Source organism: Gorilla gorilla, chromosome X (genome assembly GCF_029281585.2).
Source record: "Gorilla gorilla gorilla isolate KB3781 chromosome X, NHGRI_mGorGor1-v2.1_pri, whole genome shotgun sequence".
Taxonomy (NCBI): domain Eukaryota; kingdom Metazoa; phylum Chordata; class Mammalia; order Primates; family Hominidae; genus Gorilla; species Gorilla gorilla.
Window position 1 is genome coordinate 89,218,554 of NC_073247.2, and position 20,990 is coordinate 89,239,543.

Below are 20,990 nucleotides of genomic sequence, written 5' to 3' on the forward strand. Positions count from 1 at the left end.
TAAAAAAAAAGAGACATAACAAAGAGAAACGACCACCAGAGACTAACAGCAGATCTCTCTGCAGAAATCCTACAAGCCAGAAGAGAATGGGGGCCAATATTCAACATTCTTAAAGAAAAGAATATTCAACCCAGAATTTCATATCCAGCTAAACTAAGCTTTATAAGCAAAGGAGAAATAAATTCCTTTACAGACAAGCAAATGCTGAGAGATTCTGTCACCACCAGGCCTGCCTTGTAAGAGCTCCTGAAGGAAGCACTAAACATGGAAAGGAACAACCAGTATAAGACACTGCAAAAACATGCCAAATTGTAAAGACCATCAATGCTATGAAGAAACTGCACCAACTAACGGGCAAAATAACCAGCTAGAATCATAATGACAGGATCAAATTCAAACATAACAATATTAACCTTAAATGTAAATGGGCTAAATGCCCCCACTTAAAAGACACAGACTGGCAAATTGGATAGAATCAAGACCCATTGGTGTGCTGTATTCAAGAGACCCATCTCACTTGCAAAGACACTCATAGGCTCAAAACAAAGAGATAGAGGAATATTTACCAAGCAAATGGAAAGCAAAAAAAAGCAGGAGTTGCAATGCTAATCTCGGATAAAACAGACTTTAAAACCAACAAAGATCAAAAGAGACAAAGAAGGGCATTACATAATGGTAAAAGGATCAATGCATCAAAAAGAGCTGACTATCCTAAATATATATGCACCCAATACAAGAGCACCCAGATTCATAAAGCAAGTTCTTAGAGGCCTACAAAGAGACTCAGACTCCCACACAATAATAGTGGGAGACTTTAACACCCCACTGTCAACATGAGACAGATCAATGAGAGAAAATTAACAAGGATATTCAGGACTTGAACTCAGCTCTGAACCAAATGGACCTAATAGATATCTACAGAACTCTCCACCCTAAATCAACAGAACAATGCATTCCTCTCAGCAACTCCTTGCACTTATTCTAAAATTGACCACATAATTGGAAGTAAAACACTCCTCAGCAAATGCAAAAGAATGGAAATCATAACAAACAGTCTCTCAGACCACAGCGCAATCAAATCAGAACTCAAGATTAAGAAACTCACTCAAAACTGCACAACTACATGGAAACTGAACAACCTCCTCCTGAATGACTACTGGGTAAATAACAAAATTAAGGCAGAAATAAAGAAGTTCTTTGAAACCAATGAGAACAAAGATACAACGTATCAAAATCTCTGGGACATATTTAAAGCAGCCTGTAGAGGGAAATTTATAGCACTAAATGCCCAGAAGAGATAGCAGGAAAGATCTAAAATCAACACTCTAACATCACAATTAAAAGAACTAGAGAAGCAAGAGCAACAAATTCAAAAGCTAGCAGAAGACAAGAAATAACTAAGATCAGAGAAGAGCTGAAGGAGATAGAGACACAAAAAAACCTTCAAAAAAATCAATGAATCCAGGAGCTGGTTGTTTGAAAAGATCAACAAAATAGATAGACCGCTAGCCAGACTGATAAAGAAGAAAGGAGAGAAGAATCAAATAGACGCAATAAAAAATGATAAAAGGGATATCACCACTGATCCCACAGAAATACAAACTACTATCAGAGAATACTAAAAACACCTTGGCGCAAATAAACTAGAAAATCTAGAAGAAATGGATGAATTCCTGGACACATGCACACTCCCAAGTCTAAACCAGGAAGAAGTCAAATCTGTGAATAGACCAATAACAAGTTCTGAAACTGAGGCAGTAATTAATAGCCCACAAACAAAAAGAAGTCCAGGACCAGATGGATTCACAGCTGAATTCTACCAGAGGTACAAAGAGGAGCTGGTACCATTCCTTCTGAAACTATTCCAATCAATAGAAAAAGAGGGAATCCTCCCTAACTCATTTTATGAGGCCAGCATCCTCCTGATACCAAAACCTGGCAGAGACACAACAAAATAAAGAAAATTTCAGGCCAATATCCCTGATGAACATCAATGAAATCCTCAATAAAATACTGGCAAACCGAATCCAGCAGCACATCAAAAAGCTTATCCACCACAATCAAGTCGGCTTCATCCCTGCAATACATGGCTAGTTCAACATACTCGAATCAATTAATGTAATCTAGCATATAAACAGAACCAATGACAAAAACCATATGATTATCTCAATAGATGCAGAAAAGACCTTCGACAAAAGTCAACAACCCTTCATGCTAAAAATTCTCAATAAATTAGGTACTGATGGAACGTATCTCAAAATAATAAGAACTATTTATGACAAACCCACAGCCAATATCATACTGAATGGGCAAAAACTGAATGCATTCCGTTTGAAAACCAGCACAAGACAAGGATGCCCTCTCTCATCACTCCTATTCAACATAGTATTGGAAGTTCTGGCCAAGGCAATCAGGCAAGAGAAAGAAATAAAGGGTATTCAAATAGGAAAAGAGAAAGTCAAATTGTCTGTTTGCAGACGACATGATTGTATATTTAGAAAACCCCATCGTCTCAGCCCAAAATCTCCTTAAGCTGATAAGCAACTTCAGCAAAGTCTCAGAATACAAAATCAATGTGCAAAAATCACAAGCATTTCTATACACCAATAACAGACAAACAGAGAGCCAAATCATGAGTGAAGTCCCATTCACAATTACTACTAAGAGAATAAAATACCTAGGAATACAACTTACAAGGGATGCGAAAGACCTCTTCAAGGAGAACTACAAACCACTGTTCAAGGAAATAAAGAGAGGACACAAACAAATGGAAAAACATTCCATGCTGAAAGATAGGAAGAATCAATATCGTGAAAATGGCCATACTGACCAAAGTAATTTATAGATTCAATGCTGTCCCCATCAAGCTACCACTGACTTTATTCACAGAATTGGAAAAAACTACTCTAAACTTCAAATGGAACCAGAAAAGAGCCTGCAAAGCCAAGACAATTCTAAGCAAAAAGAACAAAGCTGGAGGCATCATGCTACCCGACTTCAAACTATACCACAAGGCTCCAGTAACCAAAACAGCATGGTACTGGTACCAAAACAGATATATAGAAAAAATGGAACAAAACAGAGGCCTCAGAAATAACACCACACATCTACAACCATCTGATCTTTGACAAACCTGACACAAAGAAGCAATGGGGAAAGGACTCCCTATTTAATAAATGGTGTTGGGAAAACTGGTTGGCCATATGCAGAAAACTGAAACTGGACCCCTTCCTTACACCTTATACAAAAATTAACTCAATATGGATTAAAGACTTAAACATAAGACCTAAAACCATAAAAATCCTAGAAGAAAACCTAGGCAATACCATTCAGGACATGGGCAAAGACTTCATGTCTAAAAAAGCAAAAGCAATGGCAACAAAAGCCAAAACTGATAAATGGGATCTAATTAAACTAAAGAGCTTCTGCACAGCAAAAGAAACTACCATCAGAGTGAACAGGCAACCTACAGAATGGGAGAAAATTTTTGCAATCTATCCATCTGACAAAGGGCTAATATCCGGAATCTACAAAGAATTTAAACAAATTTACAAGAAAAAAACAACCCTACCAAAAAGTGGGCAAAGTATATGAACAGACACTTCTCAGAAGAAGACATATATGCGGCCAACAGACATGAAAAAATACTCATCATCACTGCTCATTAGAGAAATGCAAATCAAAACCACAATGAAATACCATCTCATGCCAGTTAGAATGGCGATCATTAAAAAGTCAGGAAACAACAGGTGCTGGAGAGGATGTGGAGAAATAGGAATGCTTTTACACTGTTGGTGGGAGTGTAAATTAGTTCAATCATTATGGAAGACAATGTGGCGATTCCTCAAAGATCTAGAACCAGAAATACCATTTTGACTCAGCGATCCCATTACTGGGTATATACCCAAAGGATTATAAATCATTCTACTATAAAGATACATGCACACGTATGTTTATTGCGGCACTATTCACAATAGTGAAGACTTGGAACCAACCCAAATGCCCATCAATGACAGACTGAATAAAGAAAACGTGGCATATATACTCCATGGAATACCATGCGGCCATAAAAAAGAACGAGTTCATGTCCTTTGCAGGGACATGGATGAAACTGGAAACCATCATTCTCCGCAAACTGACACAAGAACAGAAAATCAAACACCGCATGTTCTCGCTCATAAGCGGGAGGTGAACAATGAGAACACATGGACACAAGGAGGGGAATATCACACACTGGGGCCTGTTGAGGGGTGGGGATCTAGGGGAGGGATAGCATTAGGAGAAATACCTAATGTAGGTGACGGGTTGGTGGGTATAGCAAACCACTATGGCATGTATATAACTATGTAACAAAACTGTACTTTCTGCACATGTACCCCAGAACTTAGAATATTAAATATATATATATATATATATATATATATATATATATATATATATATACACACACACATAAAATAAAATTAAAGAAAATAACCACCAAATGCAGTGTATACAACTTGAATGGAACTTGATATGAACAAACTAGCTCTAAAAGACACTTTGGACACAAGTGGGGTAATCAAAATATGGATGTGTTATGAGATGGTGTTAGGGAATTAGGAAGTTATTCATTTTATGGTATTGTAATTATATAAGAAATGTCTTACTATTTCAAAGATGTATTATATACTGAAGTATTTACAAGTGAAATGCCATATACTTGTAATTTAAAAGATTTCAGAAAAATAGATGAGGCAAATGTGGCAAAACAATAATTGGTAAATCTAGCTGATGGGTATATGAATATATTTTTCTGGTTTGAATATGTTCACAATGGGAAATTTTTGAAAATTAATTAACAATTTTTTTCATACTTTCCTTGCAACAAGAGAGACAGAAAACATTAGAATATATGGCAGAATCCTAGGACAGCTCAAACTCTAAAAGAGAGGGTGAGTACCCTTCCCCCTTCTGGTTAGCTCTACAATCTAGCTTTTCTTTTTCTTTTTCTTTTTTTTTTATTATTATACTTTAAGTTTTAGGGTACATGTGCACAATGTGCAGGTTAGTTACATATGTATACATGTGCCATGCTGGTGCGCTGCACCCACTAACTCGTCATCTAGCATTAGGTATATCTCCCAATGCTATCCCTCCCCCCTCCCCCCACCCCACAACAGTCCCCAGAGTGTGATATTCCCCTTCCTGTGTCCATGTGATCTCATTGTTCAATTCCCACCTATGAGTGAGAATATGTGGTGTCTGGTTTTTTGTTCTTGCGATAGTTTACTGAGAATGATGATTTCCAATTTCACCCATGTCCCTACAAAGGACATGAACTCATCGTTTTTTATGGCTGCATAGTATTCCATGGTGTATATGTGCCACATTTTCTTAATCCAGTCTATCATTGTTGGACATTTGGGTTGGTTCCAAGTCTTTGCTATCGTGAATAAACCTACTCATCTGACAAAGGGCTAATATCCAGAATCTACAATGAACTCAAACAAATTTACAAGAAAAAAACAAACAACCCCATCAAAAAGTGGGCAAAGGACATGAACAGACACTTCTCAAAAGGAGACATTTATGCAGCCAAAAAACACATGAAAAAATGCTCATCATCACTGGCCATCAGAGAAATGCAAATCAAAACCATAATCTAGCTTTTCAAAAGAGTATATTCGAAAGCTGGGATCTGGAAACTTAGCCATCTGTAGATTTGTTTAAAGCTAAACTGAATGCATGGCTGCATACCAGCACTGTTCTAAGAACTTCATTTAATTTTTCATAATAACTCTATGAAGCACATATAATCATCATCCCCATATTATGGACGAAACTACTCACATGGCAAACCAGCATGAGCTGCTAACCAACTCTGCAGAAACTACAGAAGGGAAAAGGCAATATGAATTCCAGAAACTTATAGACAATGTGTGCATATGTGCATGTACACACACACAGACATCCCTGGGGTAACAACTGGCATCATATTTTATCTAAAACATAGTTACTGAAACAGATGAAATAAAGGAAGATATTACCAATATGGAATTCAAACAAATTTAAGAGTCTAAATGAAATATTAGGAATAAAAAATAACAGTTGAAAAAATAACTCAGTATAAACAGCAAGCGGGGTACAGTTGAATATCTTAGTGAATTAGGAGATAAGACTGAGATACTCTTCCAGAAGATAGTAAGAAAGAATAAAGAAATAAGAATGCAAAAGAAAAGCTAAAAGATATGGAGGCTAAAAGAGCAGGCATTCAGATAGTAACAGTATCAGAAAGAGACAAAAATAAAAATGGAAAGGATGATATTTTTGAAGAACTAATGGACACACATTTCTCAGAAGTATAATGAAAAAACTGAGGCATAGAAGTCAGATATTTTGACTAAGATAAAGATTCAAACCCTGGTCTTGCCCCAGGACCCCTGTCCTTAACCACTCTGCTACACTGACTTAGGGCTAAGGATCAGTAAGTTCAGCACCAAAGACAATCAAGGAGGACTAGGATCAGCTCTGACACCGTAAGATAGTGTAGTAACTAGATGAAATCCATACCCTCCCCAATATTATACACCTTGATAACACTGTGCCTTTCCATAAACCCACAGTATTGATTAAAGCGGTGTAAAGTCATATCAAACCTCAATTTACTTCTCCGCAAGCTTAATCATATAGAATATTAATGTCAGGATAGTATAGTGTAATGGTTAAAGAGTGTGGAGTCTGGAGTCACAGCACTGAGTTCAAGCCCCGGTGCCACCACTTTCCATGCCATAATTTCATCAGAAAATAGAAAAAATTGTACCTGCTTTGTAAGGATTAAATAAGGTAATGCTAGTAAAATCCTTAGCACAGTTCCTGGCATAAACATTGCTCAATAAAGCTTAGATACTGTTTGTTTTTTTAATTCAAAGGTTTAGCTGATAACTATTGTAAAGGCAAATTATACTACTACATACCTTGTACACACAAGAGTGGTAGACCTTGTCAAAAATAGATTCCCAAGGCCTACCTCCAGAAATTCTGATTCAGTAGGTCTTAGATGAAGCCAGGAATCTGCATTTTCTTTTGAGACAGGGTCTCACTCTGTCACTCAGGCTGGAGTGTAGTGGTACAAACTTGCTCACTGCAGCCTCGACCTCCTGGGTTCAAGGGATCCTCCCAACTCAGTCTCCAAAACAGCTGAGACTACAGGTGCATGCCACCAAGCCTGGCTAATATTTTGTAGAGACAAAAGAGTCTTGCCATGTTGACCAGGCTGATCTCGAACTCCTGGATTCAAACAATCTCCCACCTCGGCCTCCCAAAGTGCTGAGATTAGAGGTGTGTGCCACTGTGTCCGACTAGGAATCTGCATTTTTAATCAAGCCACCAGGTGATTCTCCAAGAAGTACACACAAGGAAAAACACTATTTTAAAGGCATGTCAACTATTGCCTCACAACATTTAGCTTGCAATTTTAGCACAAAAATTCATTTGTCCACATAGCACATTTTTATTGAATACTTGCTATGTGCTATATTATGTATTATGCCAGGTACTGGGGATAGAGTGATGAAGATGCATTAATATAGTTCTTGCCCTCCTAGGCTAATAGGAAGTTTATATTCTAGAGAGAATAGATATTTTAATTTGCCTATAAAGTAAAAAAGCTTACCATTTAATTCATTTATTAAATGAGCATTTACTAAATGCAAACCTGGTATTTTAAATTTCAGGATTTCTATGACCTTAAGCAGCAAATATTTCTAGTACTTCCAACTCTCCATAAGGAGACACTTTTTAAAGTCTATCCTAAACTCTCCCCAATAGAATCTTGCATACCATCCCCAACTCTGCCCTCCACCCCAACACTGCCAGCAAGGCTGCCTTATCTACATTGATGTTTCCACGGACAATTATTTATAAGACAGCTTGCCAGCGTTAGGGAGGCTGCCATCTCAGGGTATCATTGGCTCCATGGTTTCCGTAACCCAAATGTTTTCCCTAAAAGACTTGGTAAATGGCTCCTTAATAGTTTTTCTTGTGTCATAAGGTGGTACAATAAAAAATAAGACAAAACAGCACTATAAATAAAGTATGGTCAGTCTGTTAACAAGTATTTATTGTGTAGTTTGTGGAGGGAAAATAGAAGCATCTCTTTACTTTGGAAAATTACTACAGAAGCATCAGCTGGCTATAAGGTAGACTTTATTCTAAAGTTGCCCATATTATTTAAGGAAAAAAACCCCTTTCAATGTTCTTTGTCAACTGCATGCTAACTTTATTGAAAGTGAAGATCAATATCTAATAAATATTATATTCCTTCCTGATTACAACTGATCTCTGGGGGAATGCAAGCCTCAAATACCTATGTCTTCTGCAGCTTAGCTGAGATGATCTCTGGCTCCTAAATGTTTTTAGTTTTCTACTGGTCTGTCATATATCAAGCTTAATTTTCTACTCAGAATCAGGACCTCACATGACTCCTCTGAAATTCCAAAAATGTAAGTCCATAAGTATTTCAGAGAAATGAACCTACTATAATGGTAATATTAATAACAATTATGGAAACAAAAACAGCAGCTAACATTTGAACACTTACTATGCGCTAGGTAGTATGTTTACATGAATTACCTCCTTTGTGAGAGAAGTACTGGCACTATTCTTATTTTCTTCAGAAAAATGAGGCTTAGAAAGCTTACATGGTTTGCCTAAGATTACATCTGAAAAGGGTGGTTGGCAAGTTATTTAGGAGAGGGCTTAAACAAGCTGCTCTTTTTACTTGGCATCAATCACCCCAACAAAAAACGAATAGGACACTTTTGTAATCTGCAAAGAAATGGTAGAATTCAAACAATTTTTCTGATGCCCGTTATTTTTTCTGGTGGTCTATTCATATCCAGATGAATAACAATCATTTTATACTAGTAAATACAAAGATAGGAATAATATTCAAACTTTTTTATTAAACAAAAAAATCCAAAACCTGTGATTAAAAAAAAAGGCAAAGAAGTAGGAGACAATGACATCAAACCTTATATATATGCTTCAATTATGAGCATGGCTTCCTAGAAGAATATGACAACAAATATTAGGTTCACATACCACCATGTGGTTCATACCCCACAGGCTACTAACACTTGCTCTACAATTAAATGTGTTATTTTGAACCTTTATTCTCAAAAGTAAATGTATGCAGGTTACCAGAAAGTTCCTGAAATAAGTGGATTAGCTATTTCATACTTTACATCAAATTATTTTAATGGAATGTATTTCACACTGGTATTAAGAATGACTAAGGTGAAACCTTATATTACCATCTGCCGGCTAATAAAACTGTACAATAACATCTCTGTTCAGTAAATTATGCTTTGAAGTATTAAAGTTTGAATACAGGACTAAAGAAAGGGGAGAACACTGCACACAAATTCAGCGTAGAGAAAACAAACCTAAAGCCTCACTTAAGATACTTTAATTTAAATCCCCATTTTGTTCTTCCTGTAATCATCAAGTAGTTCACATTTAAAAAGACATACGTAGTCCAGTGCTGGAAAAGGGAAGTATAAAAAAATTTCTAGGCCAGTTTTATTGGCTTTTGTTTTCTTAATAAAAGGTACAGAGTAGGCTGTGTATACTGTACTTAAGAGGAACAAAACACCCACTTAAGCATATTATAAAATATAACCTTGGCTGCAGGTTGGTGACTCATGCCTGTAATCCCAGCACTTTGGGAGACCGAGGTGGGTCGATCACTTGAGGCCAGGAGTTCGAGACCAGCCTGGCCAACATGGAGAAAGCCCATCTCTATGAAAAATACAAAAATTAGCCAGGCGTGGTGGCGCATGCCTGTAATCCCAGCTATTCAGGTGGCTGAGGCACGAGAATCACTTGAACCCCAGAGGCGGAGGTTGCAGTGAGCTGAGATTGCAGCACTGCACTCCATCCTGGGCGACAGAGTGAGACTGTCTCAAAATAAAATAAAACATGACCTTGACCAAAATTTTCATCTCTGATATCTGTATAATTAATAAGTTTATTACCAGAAAAGGTACTTTCTCTAACATAATTTACATAAATGTTAACAGGTTAGCTATCAATTTAACATTTACATAAACGTTAACAGAGGTTAGCTATTAATTTAACATTTTAAACACAAGCCATTAAGTTAACAAATCGATATTGCTAGAAACTTGTGTTAAACTACTCATAAGTCTAGATCATGCTACAGTTTCAAAATGGCTGAGAAACATTATCCTGAACAACTAAAAAGATGCACAGATACTTGGTAGAGATGATTCAGGAGGCCCTTAAATCAACTTATTAAAAAATAGGTTCACAGGACGTCAAGGCTATTATATTTCCAAAAGGGAATAGCAGCAACAGTAAGAATCCAATGAGGGGATTTAAAATAATAAAGTGGACAGGCATAGTGGCTCATGCCTGTAATCCTAACACTTTGGGAGGCTGAGGCAGGAGGATCACATGATGCCAGGAGTTCAGGACCAGCCTAGGCAACAGAACGAGATCTTGTCTCAAAAATAAAATGAAATGAAATAAAATGAAATGAAACGAAATAAAATAAAATAAAAATAATAAAGTAATGAGTAGAGTGGTGAATGAAGCCGACTAAGATAGCAAATTAAGAATCTAACTGAAGATATAAATTAAAGCTCAAATTCTCTTCCTTCCACAAACCCACTGTGACAGACTAACCAATCTTCATCTCAATTTTACTGCTTGAAAAGTAAGTCTAATTCCAACACTGCTTTTCAATGATATACGGATCACTAAGGAACACTATAAAGGCAACTAGAAATTCAAAAAAGTCTAGATAAAAGTGCCAAGCAATTATCCACCATGATCAAGTAGGCTTCATCCCTGGGATGCAAGGCTGGTTCAACATATGCAAATCAATAAATGTAATCCAGCATATAAACAGAACCAAAGACAAAAACCACATGATTATCTCAATAGATGCAGAAAACGCCTTTGACAAAACACAACAACACTTCATGCTAAAAACTCTCAATAAATAAGGTATTGATTGGACGTATCTCAAAATAATAAGAGTTATCAATGACAAACCCACAGCCAATATCATACTGAATGGGCAAAAACTGGAAGCATTCCCTTTGAAAACTGGCACAAGACAGGGATGCCCTCTCTCACCACTCCTATTCAACATAGTGTTGGAAGTTCTGGCAAGGGCAATCAGGCAGGAGAAAGAAATAAAGGGTATTCAATTAGGAAAAGAGGAAGTCAAATTGTCCCTGTTTGCAGATGACATGACTGTATATCTAGAAAACCCCACTGTCTCAGCCCAAAATCTCCTTAAGCTGATAAGCAACTTCAGCAAAGTCCAGGATACAAAATCAATGTGCAAAAATCACAAGCATTCCTATACACTAATAAGAGACAAACAGAGAGCCAAATCATGAGTGAACTCCCATTCACAGTTGCTTCAAAGAGAATAAAATACCTAGGAATTCAACTTACAAGGGATGTGAAGGACCTCTTCAAGGAGAACTACAAATCACTGCTCAATGAAATAAAAGAGGACACAAACAAATGGAAGAACATTCCATGCTCATGGATAGGAAGAATCAATATCATGAAAATGGCCACACTGCCCAAGGTAATTTATAGATTCAATGCCATCCCCATCAAGCTACCAATGACTTTCTTCACAGAATTGGAAAAAACTACTTTAAACTTCATATGGAACCAAAAAAGACCCCGCATTGCCAAATCAATCCTAAGCCAAAAGAACAAAGCGGGAGGCATCACGCTACCTGACTTCAAACTATACTACAAGGCTATAGTAACCAAAACAGCATGGTACTGGTACCAAAACAGAGATATAGACCAATGGAACAGAATAGAGCCCTCGGAAACAATATCACACATCTACAACCATCTGATCTTTGACAAACCTGACAAAAGCAAGAAATGGGGAAAGGATTCCCTGTTTAATAAATGGTGTGCTGGGAACACTGGCTAGCCATATGTAGAAAGCTGGAACTGGATCCCTTCCTTACGCCTTATACAAAAATTAATTCAAGATGGATTAAAGACTTAAATGGTAGACCTAAAACCATAAAATCCCTAGAAGAAAACCTAGGCAATACCATTCAGGAAATAGGCATGGGCAAAAACTTCATGTCTAAGACACCAAAAGCAATGGCAACAAAAGCCAAAATTGACAAATGGGATCTAATTAAACTAAAGAGCTTCTGCACAGCAAAAGAAACTACCATCAGAGTGAACAGGCAACCTATAGAATGGGAGAAAATTTTTGCAATCTACCCATCTGACGAAGGGCTAATAACCAGAATCTACAATGAACTCAAACAAATTTACTAGAAAACAAACAAACAACCCCGTCAACAAGTGAGTGAAGGATATGAACAGACACTTCTCAAAAGAAGACATTTATGCAGCCAACAGACACATGAAAAAATGTTCATCATCACTGGTCATCAGACAAATGCAAATCAAAACCACAATGAGATACCATCTCATACCAGTTGGAATGGCGATCATCAAAAAGTCAGGAAACAACAGGTGCTGGAGAGGATGTGGAGAAATAGGAACTCTTTTACACTGTTGGTGGGACTGTAAACTAGTTCAACCACTGTGGAAGACAGTGTGGCGATTCCTCAAGGATCCAGAACTAGAAATACCATTGGACCCAGCCATCCCATTACTGGGTATATACCCAAAGGATTATAAATCATGCTGCTAGAAAAACACACGCGCATGTATGTTTACTATTCACAATAGCAAAGACTTGGAACCAACCCAAATGCCCACCAATGATAGACTGGATTAAGAAAATGTGGCACATATACACCATGGAATACTATGCAGCCATAAAAAATGATGAGTTCCTGTCCTTTGTAGGGACATGGATGAAGCTGGAAACCATCATTCTCAGCAAACTATTGCAAGGATAGAAAACCAAACACCCCATGTTCTCACTCATAGGTGGGAATTGAACAATGAGAACACTTGGACACAGGAAGGGGAACATCACATACCAGGGCCTGTCATGGGGTGGGGGGAGGGGGGAGGGATAGCATTAGGAGATATACCTAACCTAGACGACGAGTTAATGGGTGCAGCACACCAACATGGCACACGTACACATATGTAACAAACCTGCACGTTGTGTACATGTACCCTAGAACTTAAAGTATAATAATAATAAAAAAGTGCCAAGCATTGCATTATTCACTAAGGATAGTGAAGGAAGCACAGAATGCAGTTCTTGCCTTTAAAGAGGTACAAAGACAAGAAAAATAGTCAGGTGGCTAATTAAGTCTGAGGTATTAAATCAAATTAGAAGTAGAGAAGTAAAAACTGAACAAGAAGAGAAATGGAGGAACAGGAATTAAGTAATAATGACCTAAAGAGGAAGTGATGAAGCAGAAAGAGATACAGTAATCACATATCAAGTAAGTTAAAAAGAAGTGCTTTCGGGACTACCAAAAGACCAAAAAACCTCATAAAAGCATGGAATTTAATTATTACTTAGATAACAGCAATTGAAAGGATGAAAATGTATCATTTTTAGCAGTCTTTCATCTTAAAAATCATGGACAAGAAGGAAGGTGTTTGCAATTGTACTATAACAACAGGAACCAACTTCAAAATACCTTGAATAAAAGCAGCTTCAAATACCAAAAACTCCATCACCATGAATATCCAAACGTACCAAGAAATCCCTCTCCATGAATATCAAAACGTACCCATTTCAGATGACCAGTTTTCAAATTCTATTAAACTAGTGGCAATGTTACATGAAATTCTAATTATAAATCAAGGGAACATTAATAATTACTGAGTATCTATATTATGCCCAGTACTTCTCTGCCTCCACTGCTAACATCTCATTTCAGGCCTGTATTACCTCTCCCACCTGAATCATTTTAGTAGCATCCTAACAAGTATCTTAATATCCATTTTCTTTTCTCTGATCCATCCTCCACACTGATACATAAAATGATTTTTTTCTAAAATGAAAATGTGACGGTAATCTCTTGCTTAAAATTGTTAAATAGATACCACAACCTATAATACAACTTACAAACTAATTTCTATGATTTGATTCCCACCTACCTTTCCAGTCTTTACTTTTACCTCTTCCCACACTCACCCTTACTCTACCACTATCTCCTTATACTCTTATTTATTTTTAACTACTTGAGGTTCTTCAAACGTATCATGCCATGTTATGCATGTGCTTCTTTTTTTCTATTCCCCGTCTTGAAGGGCCTTTTGCTCTTCTGCCGTCTTAGCAATGCAAACAGTTACCCAGTTCAACTTGCAACATCTGTTCAAGCATATCAATATCCATCCCAAACTTTCCAAGAAAGAAATGAATATTCCTTCCTTGGCACCTGCACAGATTTCTATTATAGGATCTGTAACTCTTACTATATTACTTGCTTAAGGTAAGCTTTTAAGACTATAGCTTCTTGGGAACAGAATCCTAGACTTATTCATGAGTGTATCCTTAGAGACCAGTACAATTGACATATCATAGGCACCCCAAAAAGTTTAAATCAATGAATGAATAACTAAGCTTCATTATTTCAGATAAAATTTTTTGGCTGGGCAAGGTAGCTCATACCTGCAATCCCAGCATTTTGGGAGGCCAAGGCAGGTGAATCATCTGAGGTCGGGAGTTTGAGACCAGCCTGGCCAACATGGTGAAACCCCATCTCTACTAAAAATATAAAAATTAGCTGGGTGTGGTGGCACATGTCTATAACCTCAGCTACTCGGGAAGCCGAGGCACAAGAATCATTTGAACCCAGGAGGCGGAGGCTGCAGTGAGCCGAGATCACGCTGCTGCACTCCAGCCTGGGCAACAGAGCGAGACTCTGTCTCAAAGAAAAAAAAAACATTTTCGCTGCCTATCCCTTTAAAAGCTAGTCTATTATCAGTTGAGTTCTACCATTTATTTTCATGAAATGTCTGATCGAGCCCACAATAATCACTCCAGGCTAATTTTCTAAAAGCCCAGATTCATCATACAACAGTCCCATTCAAGAACTTATAGTAAACATTATTTTAAAGCGCAATGCCTCCATTTGCCTTTCATGGCTTTCCTACTTATCTAACCTCCACTCTTCATCAATGCCAGGCCAATTTCATCATCCCTTAAGCCTGGTACATAAATTCTTACCTCTGTCCCTTTGCCCAAACTGTTCAATCTCTCATTCACACTTGATTCTTCCCTTTATCCAATTAAATACTAACCATCTTTTATAGGCCAACCAAGTCTGATTTTTCTCCCAACAAAATTGTATCTGAATGCTCCATCCTTCCCCTATCATAAGCAAAGATACTCAGCACCAGTCACATCAGCACTTTATTCTTTCCCTTTTAAGAATGTTACTTTTTTCTCCCCAACCGGATTATCAGCTCCTTCAGGTATCTGATTGTACTTCCTGTATAGATCTCTCACAGTTTTTAGTTGCTGTGATAGAAAGGCAACATGGCATTGTGTTTTTAAAACTTTTTTTAAAAAAGCAGGCATGTCCTCTCTTTGAATTAAATCTTATGTTGAAGTCCAATACATTAAAAAGATAAAAGAGGGGCTCTGACTGAAATGGGATGTCGGGATCAGAGTGTTCATTGCCTGGCCCCTCTGTACTTGCTTAGCCACATGGTAGCAGTCCCTAAAGCATCTCCTGGGGTTCCTTGTAACACAGTTTGAAAACGACTGGGTTCACAATGAGATGCCATCTCACACCAGTTAGAATAATGATCATTAAAAAAGTCAGGAAACAACAGATGCTGGTGAGGATGTGGAGAAATAGGAACGCTTTTACACTATTGGTGGGAGTGTAAATTAGTTCAACCATTGTGGAAGACAGTGTGGCGATTCCTCAAGGATCTAGAACCAGAAATATCATTTGACTCAGCAATCTCATTACTGGGTATATACCCAAAGGATTATAAATCATTCTACTATAAGGACACATGCACACGTATGTTTATCACAGCACTATTTACAATAGCAAAGACCTGGAACCAACCCAAATGCCCATCATTGACAGACTGGATAAAGAAAATGTGGCACATACACACCAAGGAATACTATGCAGCCATAAAAAGAATGAGTTCAAGTCCTTTGCAGGGACATGGATGAAGCTGGAAACCATCATCCTCAGCAAACTAACACAAGAACAGAAAACCAAACACTGCATGTTCTCACTCATAAGTGGGAGTTGAACAATGAGAACATATGGACATGGGGAGGGTTACATCACACACGGGGGCCTGTGAGGGGGTGGGGGGAAAGGGGAGGGAGAACATTAGGACAAATACCTAATGTATGCAGGGCTTAAAACCTAGATGACGGGTTGATAGGTGCAGCAAACCACCATGGCACTTGTATACCTATGTAACAAACTGCATGTTCAGCACATGTATAACAGAACTTAAAGTAAAAAAGAAAAAAGAAAAAAAAAAAGGACCAGGCGCGGTGGCTCACACCTATAATCCCAGCACTTTGGGAGGCCGAGGTGGGTGGATCACAAGGTCAGGAGTTCAAGACCAACCTGGCCAACATAGTAAAACCCCATCTCTACTAAAAACAGAAAAAAAAATTGCTGGGCATGGTGGCAGGCGCCTATAGTCCTAGCTACTTGGGAGGCTGAGGCAGGAGAATCGCTTGAACCCAGGAGGTGGAGGTTGCAGTGAGCTGAGATTGCACCACTGCACTCCAGCCTGGGCGACACAGTGAGACTGTCTCAAAAAGAGGTAGAAGGAAAGGGAGAAGGAGAGAGGGAGAGAGGGAGAGGGAGAGAGGGGAAGAGGGAGAGAGCAGAAGAGGGAGAGGGAGAGAGGGGAAGAGGGAGGTGGGGGTGGGGGAGAGAGGGGGAGGGGAGAAGAGAGAAAGAAAACTACTGGGTTCAAATTCTAGCTGTAACACTTACTGGTCATGTATCCTTGTGTAATCACAAACTCTAAGTCTCAGCTTCCTGAGATAATGTATATGAGACAGGCCTTTGTAAACCTTAAAGTTTTCCATAAATTTGAGGAGTATTTAACCTTCACAAGACATAAGCTAAACTGACTATATTATACCATCTTAACAGTTATATCACACAATATTACTGACTGTGAAAGCATTCTATATTTTAAAGTCCAGATTTATTTAAACTAAAATAAAGCATCCTAAATGTCATTCAATTCTGGAAATCCCAGGTCCTCTGCTTTGCTTCTTGTATTTGAAAATAACTTTCTAATCTCCATTTGGAGGACAAAAAATTATAATGATTAAGAGTAATGCTTTTGAGTTGGTCAGATATGATTTGAAGACCAGCTTTACAATATGGTGTGTAAACTTGGGTAAGTTACCTAACCTCTCTGAACCTCAATTTCCTCATCTTGAAAATGAAAACAGGACTATCTGCTTTTCAGCTGCTGGATTGAGGAAGATAATCTGAACAATGTCTTGTTTTTCTTAGTATTCTCTCACAGTATACCTCTCAAAGTCAGCAAATAATACACATTTATAAAATTAACTGGTTTCCTGCAACCCGAAATTCACCATATGAATAAATTCGAAGTAATTTCCCCTTTTCTAATTGGAAAATTTGTCTGCTACTTCTTATAAAAGTTGAAGTGTAAAGTATATTAGAAAATATGCTAATTAGATATATGTGGCACAAAATATGTGTTTCAGAATATACTATCTTTTTGTGGTGCTATATGGAGAACTGATCAAGCACCCTATCATTTATAATTTTCTAGACAAAATTCATTAAATATCATTTTATTATCCTTGAAAAATTCTGAAATATAGCCTTAATCAGATGACTAACTTTGATATCAGTAGTAAAATTTCCTTAGTCCACGTTGGTTTGTTAAGCCAATAATCTAAATATGTTTACCTTTGGCAGCATGGGAGTATCCCTCTTCTTCTTCTTTTCTGAATTAGGGTCATCTAATAAGTCTGGCTCAAAAGTATAAAGTTCAGTAAGCTCATTCATAGTAAAATGACGCTCCACCTGCTGCTGATCAACAACTCGAAAAGACAGTGACTGCTTAGTTACTTGCCGATCATAAATCTTATCTTCCATGGTTCCCTTTGTAAAAAGAAGGAAGAATATACAAAAAAATAAAATTTTGTAAGCATGAAACTTAATCAAGGATAAATACGGTTACTGGTTAATATGAAATGGTAAAACTTTATGGTAGTATATTGCCATAAAGAAAAACTCATCAGCAATTTTGCTTAATTCATGAAAGATTTCATCTGTTTAGCACAGTTTACCATAACAAATAAAATTACATTACTGATAATTATTCTATATTAACTGACCAAAATGCATTCATGTGTTGCTTTATTTATTTCTGTACTCTGTAGGAGGAGGACAGCAGGCAGATACCAGAGTAAACAGAAATAAAGGGACAGACACAAAAAACATTTAGGTAAATGTTGAAGTTAGAATGCAAGAGAGCAGTTTGATTCCTTTTCAATGTAATATAATAAGCTATCAACAAACACCATAAAATGCCTTTATATCGTTTTATTTTCTATAATTTCAAGACAGAAAACAAATATAAAATACCATATCCATTACATATAAACTACATTAATTAAATGTATACATTATATTAAATGTATATTAAATATAAAAATTACATTATAAATGAGAATGTACAGAAGTTTTAAACTTAACAGGAAAGAAAAAAATAAAAGAAAATTGAATAAATAAATAAACAAATAACAGGAAAGAGTTTACATAAAGTTGTCAATCAACTTATGTACTAAAGAAGATCAAATAAGCAAGGATCTACCAAAAAAACCCAGTCTCTGGTTAAGAAGCCCAGATTTGGAGGCAGGTTGAGAGGGGTTGCATCTGCTGTGGGTAGCATCTGCTAAATTTGTTCATGCAAAACAATCTCAACCTGAGAAAGATGACATCACAGAAATGGATACACTACAAAACAGAAAATCAAGAAAAGCCAAAACTGACTTCTGCTGCTTTATGTTCAGAAAAGGTATTTCCAACTTTGTTTCCCTCTCTGTAATACACATATGTTCCATATCTCTAAAATATTATCAGTTTCACATGAACTTTCAATATGAAAAAGAGAATTATAAACCTACCTGAGCTAAGAACCTATATACATAAACAGGCTTAGTTTGTCCAAAGCGATAAACTCTGAATATACTCTGGATGTCGTAAGATGGATTCCAAGAAGCGTCGAATATAATTACTCGATTAGCAGCTACCAGATTAATTCCTAGAGATCCTGCTTTAGTAGAAATGATAAATAATCGCCCTCTGAAAATGAAAATATAGAATAAATGCTTCAGTAATTAGTACTTTACAAATATTTTAATTACAATATGACTTTTTGATACTTAGTTTTTTTTTTAACTATCAAGCGTTCAGAGAATTCATTTCTTACTTACTGAAGAAAATAATATATTATCTAAGGAGTCAGGATGATAATACATATGCCCAGGAAGAATCCTACTGTTGGAAAATAAAATCGTCTGATTTAAGAATAAAGATGAAATGAAAAATCAAATATTTACAATGTAGTCAAGGTTTTATTTACAGATTTCTGAATAAATTTAGAGAATTTATATGTAACTTCAAAGTCTATATTGTATTGGGTACAGCTAGGGACACAAAGTACATCAAAATGAAGGAAAATGCAAAAGTAGGTGAATATGTAGGGGTGACTCAACATTTATAATACAGCATAAAGGATGTAAGGAGAGGCGTTAGACAGATGCAAGGTACTGAGGTAGATAAAACAGAAGCAAGAAGACAGACACAGGGCTCCAGGAAGGGTGTCTAAAGAAAAAAAAAAAGAAACTGATAGATTACCTGATTTGTTGGAACACAAGCATTTATAATGTTTCTTTCTTTCTTTTCCTTTTTTTTTTTTTCTTTTGAGACAGAGACTCACTCTGTCACCCAGGCGGGAGTGCAATGGCGCAATCTCGACTCACTGCAACCTCTGCCTCCCAGGTTCAAGCGATTCTCCTGCCTCAGCCTCCTGAGCAGCTGGGATTACAGGAACACCACCATGCCTGGTTAATTTTTGTATTTTTAGTAGAGATAGGGTTTCACCATGTTGGCCAGGCTAGTCTTGAACTCCTGACCTAAGGTAATCTGCCCACCTCGGCCTCCCAAAGTGCTGGGATTACAGACGTGTGCTACCATGCCTGGCCAGGATTTACAATATTTCTACAGGATAATTTAGGAATGAATTGGTGATAGGTATATAGAAAACTAAGCAAATGGTAAAAACGAATCAATACTTCAGCAAAATATAATAAACGAGTACACGAAAAAGGAAAAACAATCACAGTATTCAAGTGGCTTACAAATATTTACGTAGCCACAATAAAGAAAATACTGCAAATTAATTTAGGCAAATATTATGAAAAATTATACTGGGAAAATGAATGAGGAAAAGTGTGCATGTGCTTGTGGTAAATTACTACCTTACACTTTAGAAAGGATGTATGTAAGTAAGTCAGAATTGCCAAGAGTTGAAATTGGTTACCTCCAGAAAGTAGAAATCACAGGTAGAAAGAGGTTTGGTCACGGGACTGGTTTTTATTTGAAGCCTTGTAAAACTATCTGTTTTTTAAAAATATGTAAATATATTACTTTGATATTAATGAAAATTTAATTTGAAAAAGATTGGATAAACACTTTTTGAAAATAAAAACAACTCTAAGGAAAAGAATTACTCAGTTCCACTCCCCAGAAACAACCTCCATTCAAATCATGATATATTTCCTACAGGTTTCTTTTTTTCTAAATATATACTTTTTAAATTTTGCAGTCAGGATAATAACTGTATATACAATATGTATTATGAACATTTCCCCAAATTTCTTGGTAAACATCATGCTTGGTAGCTGCATAGTATTTCATTGGATGATTGTACAATAATTTATTTAATAATTTGCTTATTGCTGGTAACTTACAGAGTGACAAAAATCCCTGGAATATAAT

General features: G+C 36.9%; 1 protein-coding gene across 9 annotated transcripts in view; it reads right to left on the reverse strand.

The window, feature by feature from the left end:
• Nucleotides 1-20,990, reverse strand: part of ATRX (ATRX chromatin remodeler) — a 282,427-nt gene that overhangs the window by 34,182 nt on the left and 227,255 nt on the right. For all 9 annotated transcript variants that reach the window (XM_055376622.2, XM_019019449.4, XM_055376624.2 and 6 more), the window contains 2 exons: nucleotides 19,115-19,292; nucleotides 17,892-18,086 (listed from right to left, as the gene is read on the reverse strand). In XM_055376622.2, the coding sequence (XP_055232597.1) occupies nucleotides 17,892-18,086; nucleotides 19,115-19,292 (373 nt within the window). The remainder of the gene's footprint in view (nucleotides 1-17,891; nucleotides 18,087-19,114; nucleotides 19,293-20,990) is intronic.